At 41.9% G+C, this 20,354-nt stretch overlaps 1 protein-coding gene across 1 annotated transcript in view; it reads right to left on the reverse strand.

Annotated features, from left to right (window-relative positions):
• SLC6A19 (solute carrier family 6 member 19) overlaps window positions 1–20,354 on the reverse strand; it is a 64,502-nt gene that overhangs the window by 1,576 nt on the left and 42,572 nt on the right. Inside the window, 6 exon segments of the mRNA XM_026659241.1 lie at window positions 6,705–6,711; window positions 8,460–8,492; window positions 13,714–13,896; window positions 14,062–14,266; window positions 15,969–16,125; window positions 19,075–19,203. Of these exon segments, the coding sequence (XP_026515026.1) occupies window positions 6,705–6,711; window positions 8,460–8,492; window positions 13,714–13,896; window positions 14,062–14,266; window positions 15,969–16,125; window positions 19,075–19,203 (714 nt within the window).

Genomic DNA, 20,354 nt, shown 5'->3' on the forward strand with positions numbered 1-20,354 from the left:
GATCGTCAAGGCCCACTGAACAGCTGATCGGCGGGGGGCTGGTGGGTGCTAGTACCCACTATTTTTTCTGTGGATGCTCCAGCCTCAGAGTCAGTGCTTTTGATCAGGATGAAGATAAACTATCACATATATTTTATTTTCTCCTTTTATGTGAGTGGGACAGAGCCCCAGCTGCCATTGTAAAGCTGCTAAGGCTTAAAAATATGGTATCAAGGCAGGGGATGTGCCTAAATGGAAGTAAGGGTTTCTATGTGCAAACACTTTCAGTTTTGATGGGATATATTATTTTTTCTCTTAAAATCCATAATAATATTTGAGGCATTCTGGGACTCCTTAGGCCTGTTTTTTTAGGGTGCTGAATACTTACAGCACACATTGAGTTCAACTGGATTTGTGTGGGTGATTAGCACTTCTGAAAATCCAGTCCAAAATCAGAAGCCACTTTTGAAAATGTTGGCCTTTACCTCTCTATGACCCAGTTTCCAAATCTGAAAAATGGGGATAATGATGTTTATCTTCCATTGTAAAGTGTTTTGAGATCTAAAAAGAAAAATTACTCAAAGTAGAGCTTCCTATTTCCAGGGAAAGGAAAAAAGAAGGCGATTCCATGAAGTTCACTAGGGACCACTGTATGCTATATTATGATAATTTACCTGGGGTAATTTACCTTAGATACTATTGTGAAACAACCCCCTAAGAAAAAGAGTATCTCCTCCCTTCCTTACTAGAAGTGCATGGCAGTTGACCCAAATAAGTTAATACCAAGAATGCAGCTCACGCTTACAGGCTGGTGGATTATATTTTTGAAAGCAGTGATTCTGAAAGGGACTTAGGGTCCTGGTGGATAACCAACTGAACATGCGCTCCCACTGCTATGTGGTGGCAAAGATCAAATGCAATCCTTGGATGTATAAGTAGGACAATTATCAAGTGGAAGTAGGGAATTGTTATTGCTACTTTATACAGAATTACTAACACCATTGCTGGAATACCATGACCAATTCTGATGTCAAAAGCAGTTGACAAATTGGAAAGTGTGCAGAAGAGTTACAGAAATGCTTTGAGGTTGGAAAACTTGCCTCACAGTGAGACATTAAAGAAACTAAGCTATTTAGTGTATCCAAGAGGCGGTTAAGAGATGACTTGATCACAGTCTAGACAAATTCAGCTAGACAAATTCAGATTGCAAATAAGGCATACATTTTTAATAGTGCGGATAATTACTCATTGGAACAATTTACCAAGATTCATGGTAGATTCACGATCACTGGCAGTTTTTAAATCAAGGGTGAATTTTTAAAAAAAGATATGCTCTGGTTCAAAAAGGAATAATTTGGGGAAGTTCTATGGTCTGTATTATACATGATTACAGTGGTCTCTTGTGGCCTTGGAAGTTATGCATCTATGAAAATCTTCTGACTGCTGACAGACAAAAGCACAAGATCCTATGGCTGGAAGCCAAAGCTAGATGAATTCAGATTAGAAATAAGGTACATATTTTTAAAAATGATGGCAATTAACAATTGGAACAACTTGTATTGGTATGTGGTGGATTCTTAGTTACTTGACGTCTTTAAATCAAGACTGGATGTCTTCCTAAAAAAACATGCTGTAGCTCAACCAGAAGTTATGGATTTGATACAGAAATCACTTGGTGAAATTCCATTGCCTGTGTTATGTAGGAAGTCTGATTAGATGATCATAATAGTCCTTTGTGGCCTTAATCTAGTTACCTATCAAATGGGCTATTGAGGGGTTATATTACTGCCTTTTAGGATGAGAATTTTTATTATTGATTGACCATTTGGTAATCTGGATGGTCAACATGAAAGATAAAATGCCCAAATTACTAGATGGTGTTTAACACTCCACCCTTATGGGTACAAATTAATACACCAGCAACAGAAGTGAACATTAAAATGTGGACTTAATGTCTCTGTGTGGGATGGAAAAGGAACCTAAAACTGAGGCAACGGGTTCCTTCTTGATTGGGGAAGTATGTGAATTGTGCCCTCTTTTCAGGCATTAGAAAGAAAAAACTGGGGGAAAACACATCATAAACCGAAGCTATTAATGCTTATAGGATGGGAGAAGGGGAGATGCACCAAGCAGCAGCTAGTAGGAAAATGGCCACTTTTAGGCTCCATTTGCTTGGCTCTATCAAATTTAAAGGGCCAGCTCCAGAAAGACATTCTGGGGAAAATGTTCTGAAGAGAGTTGGTATTGAACAGGCAGTCAGCAAGGAAGGGATTCATAAAGAAAAGACTTGTGTAATGCAACTGTCTCACTAAGGCTGTGCATTGGAGAGTAGTCCAGCAGGGAGGTAGCTGTGCAGCCACATTATGGTGCTGGGAGATGCTGGGGAGCCACTGAGAATTAAGTGGTGTCACCAGAAGAATTAGTGGTGAGATATAGTGGCCTCCACAGTGGCCCAGGAAGCTGGGCCAGCAGTAGCTGAGAAAAAACAGGGAATAAGGGATGAAAGGACCCTGACACAAAGTTACTGGAAGGATTGCACAGTCTGTTGCCCACAAGAGTAGAAGCTTCCATATCACATTAAGCTTGTGCAGTTTGTTTTCAATATTTAGAACTGCCCAAATCAGTACAATGTCACTTAAGCACTGCACAGCAGGCACTGGAAGATTCTGCAAAACATGCAGGAATAAACTGTACACTGTTTAGGAATGGCTACTGTGTAGAAATCTTTTTTTAAAACCTAAAGATTCTACTACTGTCTTTCACAGTTAGGAACATAGGAATTGCCACACTGGGTCAGACCTGAGGTCCATCTAGTCCAGTATCTTGTCTCCAGCCGTAGCCAGCACTTGATGCCTCAGAGGATGGTGTAAGAACCCTATAGTAGGTGGATGTGGGATAATCTACCCCAATATTAGGCCTCATCCTGGTCTTTAGTATTTAGAGAATGGCTTATGCCCTAAAGCATGACATTTTATATCCTTTCCAAAAATTTTATCATTAACTATAATTTTGCTTATTCTTGTTACTCATGTAAATGTCCAATCCCTTTTTGAATATTGCTAAATTCTTAGCCTGAATAACTTCCTGTGGCAATGAATTCCACAGTCTAATTACACATCATGTGAAAAGTATTTCTTTAATCAGTTTTGAATTTGTCACCTTTAACTGCATCAAATGTTCCTTTGTCATGTGTTGTGAGAAAGGGAGAATAGAAGCTCTTGATCTCACTTCTCTATAACATCCATTATTTCATATACTTTTATCATGTCCCCACATCCTAATCCTAAATCCTTTATCTTTTTCAATAGCTCTTCACATGAGAATTTTTCTATGCTCCTGAATCATCCTTTTCACTCTTGCTCGAACTCTCGCTAATATCCTTTTTGAGGTGGTGTGACCAGTAGTTCCACACAATATTACAGATGAGGTAATACAGTTCTTTCTGAGGAACTGTCCCCGATTGAGGTGTCATTGGAGGAGGTTTGGGAACAAATTGATAAACTAAACAGTAATATGTCACCAGGATCAGAGGGTATTTACCTAAGAGTTCTGAAGGAACTCAAATGTGAAATTGCAGAACTACTAACTGTAGTCTTTAACCTATCATTTAAATCAGCTTCTGTACCAAATGACTGGAGGATAGCTAATGTGAAGCCAATTTTTAAGAAGGGGCTCCAGAGGTGATCCTGGCAATTACAGGCCGGTAAGCCTGACTTCAGTACTGGACAAAGTGGTTGAAACTATAGTAAAGAACAAAATTGTCAGACATATAGATGAACATCATTTGTTGGGGAACAGTCAACATGGTTTTTGGTGAGGCAATCTTTACAATCTGCTAGAATTCTTTGAAGGGGTCAACAAGCATGTGGACAAGGGGGATCCAGTGGTGCTTAGATTTTCAGAAAGCCTTTGACAAGGTCCCTCACCAAAGACTCTTTAGCAAAGTAAGCTGTCATGGGATATGAGGGAAGGTCCTCTCCTGGATTGGTTAAAAGATAGGAAACAAAGGGTAGGAATAAATGGTCAGTTTTCAGAATGGTGAGAAGTAAATAGTGGTGTCCTCCAGGAATCTGTACTGGGGGGCCAGTCCTATTCAACATATTCAGAAATGATCTGGAAAAAAAGGGTAAATAGTGAGGTGGCAAAATTTGCAGATGATACAAAACTACTCAAGATAGTTAAGTCCCAGGCAAACTGCAAAGAGCTACAAAAGGTTTTCACAAAACTGGGTGACTGGGCAACAATATGGCAAATGAAATTCAATGTTGATAAATGCAAAGTAATGCACATTGGAAAACATAATCTGAGCTATACCTATAAAATGATGGGGTCTAAATAAGCTGTTACCATTCAAGAAAGATATCTTGGAGTCATTGTGGATAGTTCTCTGAAAACATCCACTCAATGTGCAGCAGCAGTCAAAAAAGTGAACAGAATGTTGGGTATCATTAAGAAAGGGATAGATAATAAGACAAAATATCATATTGCCGCTATATAAATCCATGGTACGCCCACATCTTCAATACTGCGTGCAGATGTGGTCGCCCCATCTCAAAAAAGATATATTGGAATTGGAAAAGGTTCAGAAAAGGGCAACAAAAGTGATTAGGGGTATGGAATGGCTTCCATATGAGGAGAGATTAATAAGACTGGGACTTTTCAGCTTGTAAAAGAGACAACTAAGGGGGGATGTAATAGAGGTCTATAAAATCGTGACTGGTGTGGAGAAAGTAAATAAGGAAATGTTATTTACTCCTTCTCATAACACAAGAACTCGGGGTCACCAAATGAAATGAATAGGCAGCAGGTTTAAAACAAAAAAAGGAAGTATTTCTTCACACAACGCATAGTCAACCTGTGGAACTCTTTGCCAGAGGATGTTGTGAAGGCCAAGACTATAACCAGGTTCAAAAAAGAACCAGATAAGTTCATGGAGAATAGGTCCATCAATGGCTATTAGCCAGGATGGGCAGGGATGGTGTCCCTAGCCTCTGTTGCCAGAAGCTGGGAATGAGCAACAGGGAATGGATCACTTGATGATTACCTGTTTATTCCCTCTGGAGCACCTGGCATTGAAGACAGGATACTGGGCTAGATGGACCTTTGGTCTGACCCAGTATGGCCGTTCTTATGTTAAACAAACTAGGTGAATGATCAACATGATGGCAAATTAAATTCAGTGTCAACAAATGCAGATTGAGTTGTTTACATTTTCCCCTCCATACACCTTACAGGGTTCTAAATTAACTGTATGTACTCAGGAAAGGTACCCTGGCTACCCTGGCATTACTGTGGACAGCTCTGCTCATCAATGTGCAGCTGCAATCGAAAAAGCAAATAAGATTTTAAGATACATAAGGAGTGGGATGGGATAGACAATAAGACGGAGAATATTGTAATTAGGATGACCAGACAGCAAGTGTGAAAAATCGGGACAGGAGGTGGGGGGTAATAGGTGCCTATATAAGAAAAAGCCCCCAAAATCGGGACTGTTCCTATAAAATTGGGACATCTGGTCACCCTAATTGTACCGTCCCGATATTTAAGTGTTTGTCCCGATATTTCGCTCCGCCAGCAGCACTGGTGTTCGTTTTTGTTTTGTTTTTTTGCTCCGCCGGCGGACCCCTCCCCCTACCAAGAATTCATTTACGTTCTTTGCAATGGCCTTATCTTCCTTGAGTGCTCCTTTAGCATCTTAATTATCCAGTGGCCCCACTGGTTGTTTAGCAGGCTTCCTGCTTCTGATGGTCTGGGGGGGGAAATTGCCATTACTTTTTGAGTCTTTGGCTAGCTGTTCTTCAAATTCGTTTTTAGCCTTCCTAATTTTATTTTTACACCTCATTTGCCAGAGTTTATGCTCCTTTCTATTTTCCTCACTAGGATTTAACTTCCACTTTTTAAAGGATGCCTTTTTGCCTCTTGCTGCTTCTTTTACTTTGTTGTTTAGCCACGGTGGCACTTTTTTGGTTCTCTCATTATGTTTTTAAATTTGGGGTATACATTTAAGTTAAGCCTCTATTATGGTGTCTTTAAAACGTTTCCATGCAGCTTGCAGGGATTTCACTTTTGGCATTGTACCTTTTAATTTCTGTTTCACTAATCTCCTCATTTTTGTGTAGTTCCCCTTTCTGAAATTAAATGTTACAGTGTTGGGTTGCTGTGGTGTTTTCCCCGCCACAGGGATGTTAAATTTAATTATATTATGGTCACTATTACCAAGGGGTCCAGCTATATTCACCTCTTGGACCAGACCCTGTGCTCCACTTAGGACTAAATCAAGAATTTCCTCTCCTCTTGTGCGTTTCAGGGCTAACTGCTCCAAGAAGCAGTCATTTAAGATGTCAAGAAACTTTATCTCTACATCCCGTCCTGAGGTGACATGTACCCAGTCAATATAGGGATAGTTGAAATCCCCCATTATTATTGAGTTTTTTTATTTTAATAGCCTCTCTAATCTCCCTGAGCATTTCACAGTTACTATCTCCATCCTGGTCAGGTGGTCGGTAATATATCCCTACTGCTATATTCTTATTATTAGAGCAAGGAATGACTATCCATAGAGATTCTATGGTACAGTTTGGTTCATTTAAGATTTTTACTTCATTTGATTCTACGCTTTCTTTCACATATATTGCCACTGCCCCACCAACACGATCTGTTCTGTCCTGCCGATATATTTTGTACCCTGGTATTACTGTGTCCCATTGAAATTATCGTAATTCAACCAAGTTTCTTTAATGCCTATTATATCAATATCCTCATTTAACATGAGGCACTCTAGTTCACGCATCTTATTATTTAGACTTCTGCCACTGGTATATAAGCACTTTAAAAACTTGTCACTTTTTAGCTGTTTGAAATTACATGATGTAATTGAATGGGACTTTTTTCATTTGACTGTTTCTCATCAGATCCTACCTGTATTTTATCATCTTCCATCCTCTCCTCCTTATTAGGACATAGAGAATCTCCATGAATAGATTCTCCCCTAAGGTATGTCTCTGTTCAAACTACGGGCTCCTCTGTACCTGTCGGCTTTCCGCCAGCCCTTAGTTTAAAAACTGCTCTATGACCTTTTAAATTTTAAGTGCCAGCAGTCTGGTTCCATTTTGGTTTAGGTGGAGCCCATCCTTCCTGCATAGGCTCACCTTTCCCCAAAATGTCCCCAGTTCCTAATAAATCTAAACCCCTCCTCCGTACACCATCGTCTCATCTATGCATTGAGACTCTGCAATTTTGCCTGTCTACCTGGCCCTGCGAAATTGACCTAGTGGAATGACCTAGTGAAGTGCATGCAGAGTCCAGATGGAGGCAAGAGGTTGAGCCCCTGGCACAGTGAGTAATGTAACTGGAGACCCATTTGGAAATCTTTGAGCCGATATTGTGGAACCTTTGGATCTTTCTGTAGCCAATGATTTTAGTTTATTATCCATTTACTGTGTGATGTTAAGATTAATCAATATGTGTTATTACATATATTCATTGTATGTTATTTAGAATTAATGTATAGGATTATAAAAGTATAAGATTGATCAGTATTTTATCAGAACCAAGCTAAATTCCCTCTAAGCTGCATGGCCGCACAGCAGCCTATTAAGCGCCGCGCAGGCGCTCAGGGCTGCAGTGAGGAGAGATGCCTCCCCACCAGCCCCGTACCTGCTGCGGCGCCCCTCCCGGCCCTGACAGTACCGGGCATATAATGGCACTGGGCCCACACTCAGCAGGGGCCCTGCAGCCCGGCCTGGCACTCCACTTCACTGGACTCCTCTCTGGACCCTGCCCCACGCTCCTATGGGCCCGCCGGCCCAGGGCTCCTCTTAACCTCCCTCCCCCCGCTCCTCTCTCTGCCTCACCAGCAGGCAGGAGCCACTGGCTGCCTGCCCGGGGTGGGGAGGCAGGCAAAAAGGAGCCCACATCTGCTGCCATTCCTCCAGACCACTGGTGAGGGACAGTCTGCCGCTTTGGGCTTCCCTGGGGAGCCCGAAGCAGCGGACCATCGCTGGCGACCCAGACTGCGGACAGAACTGCCATGGCCCAGGGGGAGAGGTGCCCCAACCCCGGCCCCAACCCAGCCAACCTCCTGGACCTGCCACGAATGGGGGGAGAGGCAGTCCAGCCCAGCCCCCCGGTCCCTGGACCTGCTGTGAACGGGGGAAGAGGCGACCCACCCCTGGCCCCAACCCAGCCCAGCCCCCCAGTCCCTGGACCTGCTGCAGACAGGGAAGAGGCGCCCCAACCCAACCCAGCCCAGAAGCTGCCGGGGCAGCCTGCACCCCAAACTCCTCATCCCAGCCTGCACTCCCAGAAGGAGCCCATACCCCCCTCCTACACCCCACCCCTCTGCCCCAGCCCTGAGCCCCTCCCTCACTCCAAACCCCTCGGTCCCACCCCCGCCTCATGAATTTTGTTATGTGCACCAATATGGAGGTGATGTGTCACAAAATTCTTTCTGCACATGTGTGGGAAAAATTAGAGGGAACACTGGAACCAAGTATTAGGCTGTAGGCTGATGCCTGCAAGACTTTAGCTTAGCTATTTTAGGCCTTGGAGAAAAGAAACGATGACTTAAGCTAATGACCGAGAAATAACCCTAAGATTATGGGCAAAGAGGTGCCAAGGGGTAATATTGCGCAAAATTATCCAGAAGATTAATATTAGATCATAAAAATACTGTAAAGGTGTATCTGTCTCAGATGTGTGCTAGTGAGAATAAAGGAACATTATAGAAAACTGGGGGTCCCTTAAGTTTCCAGGAGACACAGACCAATAAGAGAAAAGGGGGTTGACACTTTTATGGACATGTGCAGAATGTTATAATGTCACATTATAAAAAGGGGATGCCCAGAATGGGAAAATTGAGCTCCCTATGGGAGACTCCAGCAGGAACCATCCCTCTACTGATGATCAAGCCTTGAGAGACCCATCAGACCCTAACACTATTGTTAACAGGGCCGGCTCCAGCTTCTTTGCTGCCCCAAGCGGCAAAGCAAAAAAAAAGAAGAAAAAAAAGATAAAGCCGCAATCGGTGGCACTTCGGCGGCAGCTCTACCACACCGCTTCATTCCTTGGCGGCAATTCGGCGACTGTGGGATCAGCCGCCGAATTGCCACCGAAGACCCGGACGTGCCGCCCCTTTTCATTGGCCGCCCCAAGCACCTGCTTGGTTTGCTGGTGCCTGGAGCCGGCCCTGATTGTTAAGGATGTGAGTATAACTATATTTGTAATTTGTGCATAGGTCTGTATAAAATTTCTGTATGCTTGGGTAATCATAACTTTAATTTGTTGGGGAGGTTTAGGTTGGATATTAGGAAAAACTTTTTCACTAGGAGGGTGGTGAAGCACTGGAATGGGTTACCTAGGGAGGTGGTGGAATCTCCTTCCTTAGAGGTTTTTAAGGTCAGGCTTGACAAAGCCCTTGCTGGGATGATTTAGTTGGGAATTGGTCTTGCTTTGAGCAGGGGGTTGGACTAGATGACCTCCTGAGGTCCCTTCCAAACCTGATATCCTATGATTCCTATGATCCTATCCTAATTGTAACTTTAATCAAACTTGTAAAATAGACTCGACTTTGCACTGGTGATTGTATGTGTGGTCACACTACCCTTAGTCTTTATGTGTTCATAGAGACTCTAACTCTGAAGCAAGTAGCAGAGGTGACTTTCACTCTGTTAAGCTTGAAACTGTATCTGCCAGAGCTGAACCCATGGTGGTGTAATACCACATTACAAAATTCACTTTAAATAAAATAAAAGGCTACCTTTCCATGAACAAAAGATTTTAGGAGACTTCCTAAAGTCCTTAGTCCTGTCCAAGTAGAATGCTAGCATTTTTCTAACATCTAGCATATGCAGAATCGCTTCCCTGTTATCATGATGAGGTTTTGGGAAAAAACAGGAAGATGGATTTTTGATTCATATGAAAAACAGAAGCTACTTTTTAGGGAGAAACTTGTGATGCGGCGTAAATGTTACTTTTTCTTTAAAAAAGACTGTGAGTGGCCGGTGTGCCATCAGGGCTGCTATTTCTCCTATGCGCCTAGCTGAGGTGATGGCAACCAGAAATGCTGTCTTCATTGACAGGTGTGAAAGAGAGTAAGTCATCATGGGGTCAAAGGGAGGCTAGTCAAGGCTCTGAGAACTAGATTAAGATCCAAGGTTGGAGTGGGTGGTCTCACCTGCAGGAACAGGTTTCCAATGCCCTTATGTGTCAGCGGGTGAGTGAACACTGAGTATCCATCTACTTGATAGTGGAAGGCCATTATGAGTGCTAGATGTACTTTAAGGCAGCTGAGAGAGAGTTCTGATTTTTTGAGGTCTAAAATGTAGTCTAAAATCAGAGGGAGGGAAGATGATGTCAGGTCTATGTACTTAGAATGACACCAAATTTGGAATTGTTTCCATTTTTGCAGGTAAGTATGCTGAGTGGTCGATTTTGGCTGTGTAGAAACACCTTGTCAGAGCATACTACCTCTAAGTATTGGAACCAAGAAGGATTCAAGCCTAGAGACGGAAGATCCACAAGTTGGGGTAAAGGATCAGTCTGTAGTTTTGAGAAAGTCATTTTGAAAATGGGCCGAAGACAGACCAGAGGACATACTGCCATCTATGCCAGGTAAGGGAACCAACCTTACCTTGGCCAGGAGGGGGCAATCAAAATAACTCTTGCTTTGTCTCATTGTATTGTCAACAGGACCTTGGATAGTAAAGAAAATGGGGGAAAGGTGTATAAAAAGTGGGGAATGGGAGAATGAGGGCATCGCCCAGAGACTGTTTCCACAGGCCTGTCTTGGAGTTGTAGCGAGGACATTTCTTGTTCCAGTAAGTAGTGAAGAGCTCTATAGTCAGGGTTCCCCAAAAGGCAAATATGTCGTGAAGCACCTCTGAATTTAGTTCCCATTCGTGGTCATGTGAAAAGTTCTGACTGAGACTGTTGGCTGTCATGTTCTGTATGCCTGGTAGGTAGACGGCTTAGATGAGCATGTTGTGATGGTTGCACCAATTCCAAAATTTGAGTGCTTCTGTACAGAGGGAGTGAGATCCGAAGCCTCCCTGGCGATTTATGTAAAACATACAGGTCATATTGTCTATCATGACCTTTGTATGGATGTTCTTGATGAATGGGAAAAAGTGTGCACAGGCATTCCTGACAACCCTTAATGCTCCCAGCCTATTAGGGAGGCATCCTTCATCAGAGTCGGTGATGGTTGTACGAACAGAACACCTGATCGGACATTGGATGGGTCTTTCCACTAGTCCAGGGAGTGCTTTACAGTGCAATGATAGTGGTTTGCTTAGTCTGTCCTTGTTTGGGGAATAGAGAGATCTGAGCCACATCTGCAGACACCTCATGAACAACCAAGCGTGTGGCGTGATGAAGGTGCATGCTGCCATATGACCAAGCAGCTGTAGACAATTCCTGGCCGATGTTTGTGGACTGGCCTGGACTGTCTCGATGAGACTTGTGAGGGTGGTGAACCTGTACAGCAGGAGGAATGCTCTCACTTGTACTGTGTCAAGTTCAGCACCAATAAACTCCAGTCGCTGTACTTGGGTGAGTGCTGATTTCTGGGTGTTGAGCTGTAGGCCCAGTTGCGAAAATGTGCGCATGGTCGTCTGAGTGGCTTGTATGGCATCCTTAAATGAGGGAGCCCTGAGGAGGCAGTCGTCAAGGTATGGGTATATAACAATGCCTAATGTTTGCAGGTGTGCTGCTATGACAGAGAGAACCTTGGAGAATACCCTGGGTGCAGATGAGAAGCCGAATGGGAGCATCCTGTATTAATAATGGTTCTGGCCAAAGGTGAACCGTAGGAACTTCCTGTGTGACAGTTGTATCGAGATGTGGAAGTAGGCATCTTATAGGTCCAAGGCTAGAAACCAATCTCTTTGCTCTATAGCTGTGCACATATCTGTTTAATGCCCTTAGATCTAGAATGGGCCTCCAACTTCTTCATCTTGGGGATCAGGAAATAATGTGAGTAAAACCCCTTGCCTCAGGACTGATTCTCTGGTCCCTAAACATAACATATGATCTGTTTTCTGGAAAAGTAGGTTCTCATGAGAAGAGTCCCTAAAAAGGGACAGGGAAGGAGGGTGGCTATGGGGGAGGGATGCGAATTGAATGGCATAACAATTCAAAATAATCTTCAAGATCCATCTGTCGGAGGTGATATTCTGCCAACCGCTGAGAAAGATGGTCAGGTGACTTCCGAAGAGCCGTGACAGGTGCATAGATGGCAGTTGATGTTCCAAAGAACAGCTGTTTGAGACCGTGACAAACCCATCAAAGGTGCTTAGGGAAGGAGGGCTGGGAGGTCATGGACTGGGGGGCTAATTGCTTCCATTTTTGTACCCTAGATCTTTTACGTTGTGACTCGTAAGAGCGCTGTGATGGTGGGTACTGAGGTGGTCGTGAACTGTGCTGCGGTTGAGAGCCATATTTTCTCTTTTGTCCAGCAGTATAGATTCCCAGAGATCATAGCATGGCCTGGGAATCCTTCAGAGTATGAAGAGAGGTGTCAGTCTTATCAGCGAAGAGCTTGGGGCCTTTGAACGGGAGGTTCTCAACCATTGGCTGTACTTTTTTGGGCAACTTGGAAAGCTGTAATCAGGATGCCCATCTCATTACCACTGCTGTGGAGACTGAGTGGGCTGTTGTATCTGCTGCGTCCAATGCCATCTGTAGCGCAGTTCTGGCTACTAACTGGTCCTCTTTGGAAATGGCCTGAAACTCTTCTTTTTGCATCTCTGGTAGATGTTTATTTTTTGTAACTGAGAAAAACAGAAAGTCTAGACTACTATATGCCCCTGTGGGGGCAATCCCCCCAGAAAGGGGAGGGGGACCTTTAAAAAAGTTCTTTTTAAAAAATCCCAACAGGGTAAACAGAAACTATTAAAGACAACAAAAAGACTAAAAATAACTACTACTTAAACTAATGATGCAGAGAAGGAAGAGTCAACTTCTCGCTCCGTTTGAGGCCAAAGGCGGTTGAGAAGGAACTGGGGACGATTCACATGCGCAGCACTAGATAGACTCAAGGCAAACAACGGGTGAGGGAGAGTGCATGTGCGGGCCGAATGGACACTGCTACCTAAAATCTCTGATTAGAGGCTCGGGGCACAGATACACCTACAGTGGAGCACCCATAGGGACACTACTCAAAGAAGAAGTCTTGAATATGCAGCTAGGCCTGGTGACTTACTGCTTTATAAATTATCAATTTGCTTCAGGACCATCATCTTCTGACACCTCAATCGCTGCTATCATCTCATCGTTATTACCAGAAATAATTAACTAAATCAGAAAGTTAAGAAGTAAAGAAGTCTAAGTGTATTTACAGTGAATCAATACTATAAAATACAGGTATATTTCCACTGACGGTTTAGCGGTTTACTCTACTCTTGAACACTTGCTAAGTATATTATTCTCTTGCAACCCTTCTGAAAATTATTTAGTTTTTGTTTTAGGTGTGTAGTCAGTTATCAATTACGGATTACTATTACCTGTTGGCAGAAAAGCTGAGTACCTTTAATCTACAGTATAAATCAAGAACACTAAATCTTAACAGATATTTTTCTCTGTTCATTGAGAGAGTTTTTTTAAAAACATTATATTACAAAGGCTAAATTATGTTTGTGTAATTCCTGTGAATTCCATTAGAAAGCAGATATGCACTGGGGTATAGTAAGATGGCAACTATGGTCTTCATTCATTCCTGCATAGTTTCTACAACACTTAAGCCTATGTTTATTTCATACCTGTCTATCCCATAAATGTAGACGACTGAAAACATCTCGCAAAAAGCAATTATCAGCAAGGGAATGGATCCGGCAAAACTGTCAAATAGTGCCAGCCAGTAGTTACCAGAATTCAGCACAAAAATAAAGGCAAGCAAATAAGACCCTGCACAAATCAAACCTGTAAATAAAGAGCAAAGTCAAATATTTTAGGCATAGAGTAAAGCATAAAAACTAGTAAGAAATGTCAGATACTTAACTGTTCACTTCTAACTAATTTTAAGACTGAAGACAATTCCAAATTTCTTTAAAGATAAGAGATACTGAAGAGCCATACAATACCTACCTGTAACAAGTTCCTTAGGCCATTTTTTGGGTACGATATTAAGATCTTGCAAAGGTACAAGAACACCTTCCATGTTTCCAAACATAGATGACAAGCCTAAGCAGAACAGCATGATAAAGAAGAGAATGGACCACAAAGGTGAGACAGGCATTTTGGTGATGGCTTCAGTGAAGACTATAAAAGCCAAGCCAGTTCCTTCAACTCCCTGTAGAGAAATGACAGCAGACTCAAAACTTAGGAGCACTGACACTATTTAGCATTTAAAAATACTTCCATGTATACCGTAGATGGTAATGAATTATACTGTACTATAGTTATACTTTTCTATTTATTTTCATAAATCAACCCTAATTCTGCATTATATTTACTGTAACATATATAAAGTATATTACTGAGATAATGTTTCCGGAATGGACAATAACATAAAATATAATCAAACTATGTAACCAATTTTTTCCCTATAGTTTCCTCCTTATGACTGTCCCACAATTGTGCCATGAATAGAATGCTCACTGAAATCACTGGGAGTTGTGGTCGAAAAGGACTTCAGTAATAAGCCACTGTGCAGATGGAGGCATTATATCAGATTATAACAAGCCCAACAAGCTAATTTAGATGGAGGCAGTCTTTAGAAGTACTCTTTTTGTGAACTCACGTTTTCATAGAACAACATCAATCCCAAACAGAGCATCACTATAACTAGAAGTGCAGTTTACACATTGCAATTCAGTAAGACAGTTTGAGTTATGCTCTGAAACCACTCCTATTTCAGGGCAATAAACCCAAATACAAACTTTTAAAAATATCCACAGTTTTTTAGTATATGTTAAATGTTATTTAGTTTGCAAAGTCAAGCACTCAAAAGCTTGAAAATACCAGATTTACAAATGCAAGAGCAATCTTGATTTCCCCAATTTGTGCATCCATCCTGTGCACTGAATAAGGAAAATATAGTATGTGAAAATCCTGTCGAAAATATAGTATGTGATCATGTAATTAAAGACAGTATCCTAATGCATATACACAAAGGGTCTAAATTAAGATGTCCAGGGAACTGTAAATCTGACATTCCCTAACTTTTGAGTGCTTGTCTTTTACAACCTAAATAGTTACCTCAAAGTAGTTTTTTTCATATGTATTTTCCTAACTTTTCTAAAAGAGAAAGGTAAAAATAAAATTCTGTTATATACAACTGTAACAACCCCTTCCCACCAACCAATCATCAGCAGGGTTTGAAACCTAAACCTTTAGCATGGCAGCACTGGCTGCAACTAACTGAATTACAGAGTTAGCTGGCAGCAGGAGAAGGTTGTTGTCCCGGAGTGGGGCTGGATGGGTCCAGGGTTGGCTGGGGTTGGTTGGAGTGGGGAACTTGGCCCAATTCTCTCTCCTCACCTTGGGAGCTGAGGGAAATCCTGCCCCACATTGTTCCCCAGAGGGAGATATGGGCCATGTTTTGGGTCCAGGCTGGGAATCCAGCCTTTCTTTCTTTTCTCCCACTATTGCTGCTCTGGCAGCTCCTAGGCTTTTCCAGTGTGGTGTTGTCTGCCACCACTTTGACAGTACAGTGAACCTGGGCTTAGAATATTTGTGGGTTTAGTTATTATTCTGGCTGGCTGCCAAAAGTTTCCTGAGGAATGAAAGTGAGAGGAGGGAAATGTCAATGTTTAACAGTTTATAGCTCAGCAAAAGGTGAATGGATTTTCATGGGCCAAAGGGCCCTAGTCCAAGGGCATTCCTTCTACCAAATATCAAAAGCATGCTGTAAATGGAGTAGATGTAAAAGTATCTCATAGAAAAGGTTGCAAGAATCCTTTATAATGGAAAGCGTTAAGAAACTTAAATAAGGGTTGTTACCAGCTCACCCTGTAGTAATTCTACAGATTCCATCTATAGTGTCAACTTACATCAGTTAAGAAACTTTCGAGGTTACAGGTCTCAAACTTAAGGCCTACAAAAGTCACTGAATCAGTCATGTTACACCACTTCTGCATCTGTTCAAAGTTTTCCTGGGTTACATTACCTTCTGGCAAATCGAAAGCATTTGTCAGGGTAAGAATATTTCTGTAGAAGTGAAATATAATTGGAAATTAATGTTTGTATATAACCAACCTAAGATTTCATATTCATCATCAAATAAATTATCATTAATTCCATGTCTCATTGTCATAAAGAAGACACAATAAAGAAAGGTGTTGTATTTGTCTAGTTGTCTGTGTACAGGACTGAGAGCCAGGAAGCTCACTGAGTTTTGCAGGTACAAATTCCAACTGACAGTGCTTCAAGGACATCACTGTCAGATCAGGATGAAACCAGGGGTAGAAAACCAACCCAGGAAGCTGGCAAGTGCACAGCTGCAGTCAGGCTGGAAGAGTAGTCCAGATTCAGTGAAGAAGCCCTGACCAGCACGATGACCATGTGAACAGACATACTGATCACCATCCTCTTTGTAAGATCCCTTAACATGTTGAAGACTGTTTTCAGGTATCCTCTCATTCTGCTTTTCTCAAGCCTAAACATGCTCAGTATTTTTGACTTTTCCTCATAGTTCAGGTTTTCTAAATCTTTATCATTTTTGTTGCTCTCCTCCAATTTGTCCACATCTTTCCTAAACTGTGGTGCTCAGAACTGGATGCAGTGCTCCAGCTGAGGCCTCACCAGTATTGAGTAGAGTGAGACAATTACCTCCAATGTCTTACACACAACATTCCTGTTAATATACTTCAAAATGATACTTCACAATTGCATCACGCTATTGACTCTCATTCAGTCTGTGATCCACTATAACCCGCAGATTCTTTTCATATGTATGACTTCTCATAGGACAGAGGTGGGCAAACTACGGCCTGCGGGCCACATCCAGCCTGTGGGACCGTCCTGCCCAGCCCCCGAGCTCCTGGCCCGGGAGGCTCGCCTCTGGCCCCTCCCATGCTGTCCCCTCTCCCCCGCAGCCTCAGCTCACTCGCTCCGCCCCCAGCGCAATGCTCTGGGCGGCGGGGCTGTGAGCTCCTGGGGCAGCACAGCTGCAGAGCCCAGCCTGACCCAGAGCTCTGAGCTGCGTGGTGGTGGCGGCGGCTTCAGGCAGCGTGGTAAGGGGGCAGGGAGCAGGGGGGATTGGATAGAGGGCAGGGGAGTTCGGGGCGGTGGTCAGGGGGCAGAGGTGTGGATAGGGGTCGGGCGGTCGGGGCGAGACAGGGGGTTGAATGGGGGCAGGGGTCCCGGTGGGGCAGTCAGGAAGGAGAGGGGGTTGGATGGGGTAGTGGGGGGCAGTCAGGGGCAGGCGTTCCAAGGGCAGCCAGGGGACAGGGAGAGGGGAGATGATTCTCACCTTTTTCTACACACATCGCATCATTGCCCAGCTCAACTACTCAGTCTGGCTACTTGGCTGAGGATGTGCCCCAAAGTGCACATACAATTGTTTGCTCCTGCAAAGAACTCGTACTGGTATGTGCATACTCAATTCTGCACACAGACATCTGGAGACCTGGGGCTGAAAATCTGCCCCTAAATTATGATAAAGAAAAATTCTCTAAATCCTGCTCAAATAAACCAAACAAAAATTACTCACTTCTTCCCACTTGGGTCATGTAGAAGTGTATAATAGGGTATACCAGCTATTCTTGCATTTATTATGCAGACATTTTGGGTCAAATAAGAATTTTAATTACTCTTTTTAAATACTTACTGGTAATAGTGAATATAAAGATATTCAAAATTATGTTAACTTTTACAATTAAAGAAATTACTTTCATAAATAGATATTAGCAGAACTGGTTCCACAAAATAGTTGGGACATATTCATTGCTGGTGTGAGCTTTAGAGATAGTTGGATGTGGACTTCAAAAAAAAAAAAAAACTGTCTAAATCTTCCATGGAAAAGTTCAAATTTTCTTTCAAAAAATCAAAAACTGAAATTCTACAATTCAGAAATTATGCCAGGGCCTCATGAGAGTTGTAGTTATGGTTTCTCATGCTACCATTTGCCTTTATAACCTGGGTTCTATGGATGGATTATATCTCCTGTGATGCAGCATGGTCTCACCTCACAGTGAAGAGAAATGGTTGCATCATGGGAGTCCCCAGCTTTGGTGCATCATGGGAGATATAGTCCAGCTGAGGAGCCTAGTTTATACAGGAGAATGGGGACATGAGGAAACCAAACTACAACTCTCATGACAAACCATAGCAGGATATCTGAATCAAAATATCTTGGGTTTTGGCTAACTTATTTTTGGTTTTCAGGCATTTAGTTTTTTGTTAAAAAAAAATAAATAAAAATTCAGTGGAAAATTCAGTGGAAAACAATTCCTTTTCACATACACACACACAAAAAAAGGTTTGGTGGAAAACCCAATTTTCTGCAAAAATATTTTCACTGAAATAGTTGATCAGCCCTAGTAAGCATACACAGTTCTGCTGAATTCAGTGGTTTATGCCTGATTATGCTAGTGGTAAATTGTCTCATTACATGTAAAACTATAGTTATTTCAGTATTCATGGGTAGTGGTGGATATTTTGCCAATTTGATCTACCTCTGTGCCAATGGGAATTGCCTCCTTAATAGCTATTTCTGAAAGAACTATATTGACAAAATTGTCTCACAAAATGGAATATCAATGACTGAATGGTTTTAACTCTCTAAAACATCACTGTTCAGAACCTTCCAAGGATAGGGTGCCTATAGGTGGAAAAGGAGGACAGGTCAAACAACTGCCACTCATTATGGTACCATCATTTTGCTTTATTTACTTTTCATTTACAATTAAATAAACACATCTTAGAAAATCAGATGATCAAAAGTTATTGATCTTGCACATGATCATGATTTTTTTTTTAAGTTACAGTCAGCAATATGGGACCAGATCCTGTAACTGGTCCATAGGGCTCCTTGTGCAAGCAAGTGAATAACATGAATAACAGAATAATTCTAACTGAACTAATGGTGTGGAAAGTCAGGCTGCTTCCACTCATGCTAAACAAAAGTCTGTGTAATTAGGTTTTATTACAATTTACCTGCCGAAACAATCATCATATCTCTCTGTTGCCCTGAACCCAATGATGGAGTATATGACAGTTGCTGCATAAATGGATGTGAAACCATTGATTATAGAGATAATCACAGCATCTTTCTCACAGTTGTTGCTGTAAAGCAAAAGACCGAAACATCAATGAATTTTCGCCAGTGTATATATATAATATTAAAAATTGGTTATTGGGATTATCACAGGATCAGGACACTAATTTATATGTATATAAAAAGTTTTCTGAGAGTTTAGAAACAAATCTGTTAACTAAGTTGAGATAAACTTAATTAAAAACTGTATTATTAAAAACTTTAACATTGCTCAGTCATTTTTGTCTTTAATTAGATTGAAGGAATAACACAGCTACATCAAATTTTCAATACAGTTAAAATTAATCAATCACGTGCAAAAGTTATACTTGAAGAAATAAAGTTGTAATTAAGCTAAATTATTAATGCGTTAGAGGATGAATTAGAATAAGAATATAAGAACGGCCATACTGGGTCAGACCAAAGCTCCACCTAGCTCAGTGTCCTGTCTTCCGATAGCGGCCAATGCCAGTTGCCCCAGATGGAAAGAACAGAACAGATAATCATCAAGTGTCACCCGTTCCCAGCTTCTGGCAAACAGAGGCTAGGGACACCATCCTGGCAAATAGCCATCAATGGACCTATATCCAACATGAACTTATCTAGTTCTTTTTTGAACCCTGTTACAGTCTTGGACTTCATAACATCCTCTGGCAAAGAGTTCCACAGGTTGCCTGTGCATTGTGTGAAGAAATACTTCCTTTTGTTTGTTTTTAACCTGTTTCCCATTAATTTCATTTGGTGACCCCTAGTTCTTGTGTTATGTTAATATAAGAATATAGAATGTAAGAGTATCACTTGCAAGATGGTTTTGTTGGGGGAAGGGGAAAGGATAGGAATAATGTGACTTTTCCTAATCACTGTGACAGAGTGTCAGCCCTAGTGACCAGTTTATATTTTACCCCTTACAAATCATGAACTCTTGCATAGCTTATATTTGTTTTAAGGTTTTCTATACAATAAAAAAGGCTAGAAACTTTTTTTTTTTAAATTATCCTTGACTTGTATCTATCCCCCAAAATCATGGGGGCTCTGCATCTAGAGGCCCTGAGGGCCCCAAATGCCAGTTATCTGCGTGTGTAAATTAAAGCTATCTCTGGCACAAAGAGCACACCTACATTTTTGAGGTGTATTTCACCTGTATTTGAAAACTTCACCTTGGATGAGAGATACTCACAAC

Source organism: Terrapene carolina, unplaced genomic scaffold (genome assembly GCF_002925995.2).
Source record: "Terrapene carolina triunguis isolate 2854851 unplaced genomic scaffold, T_m_triunguis-2.0 Scaffold613, whole genome shotgun sequence".
In the NCBI taxonomy this organism is placed as follows: Eukaryota; Metazoa; Chordata; order Testudines; family Emydidae; genus Terrapene; species Terrapene triunguis.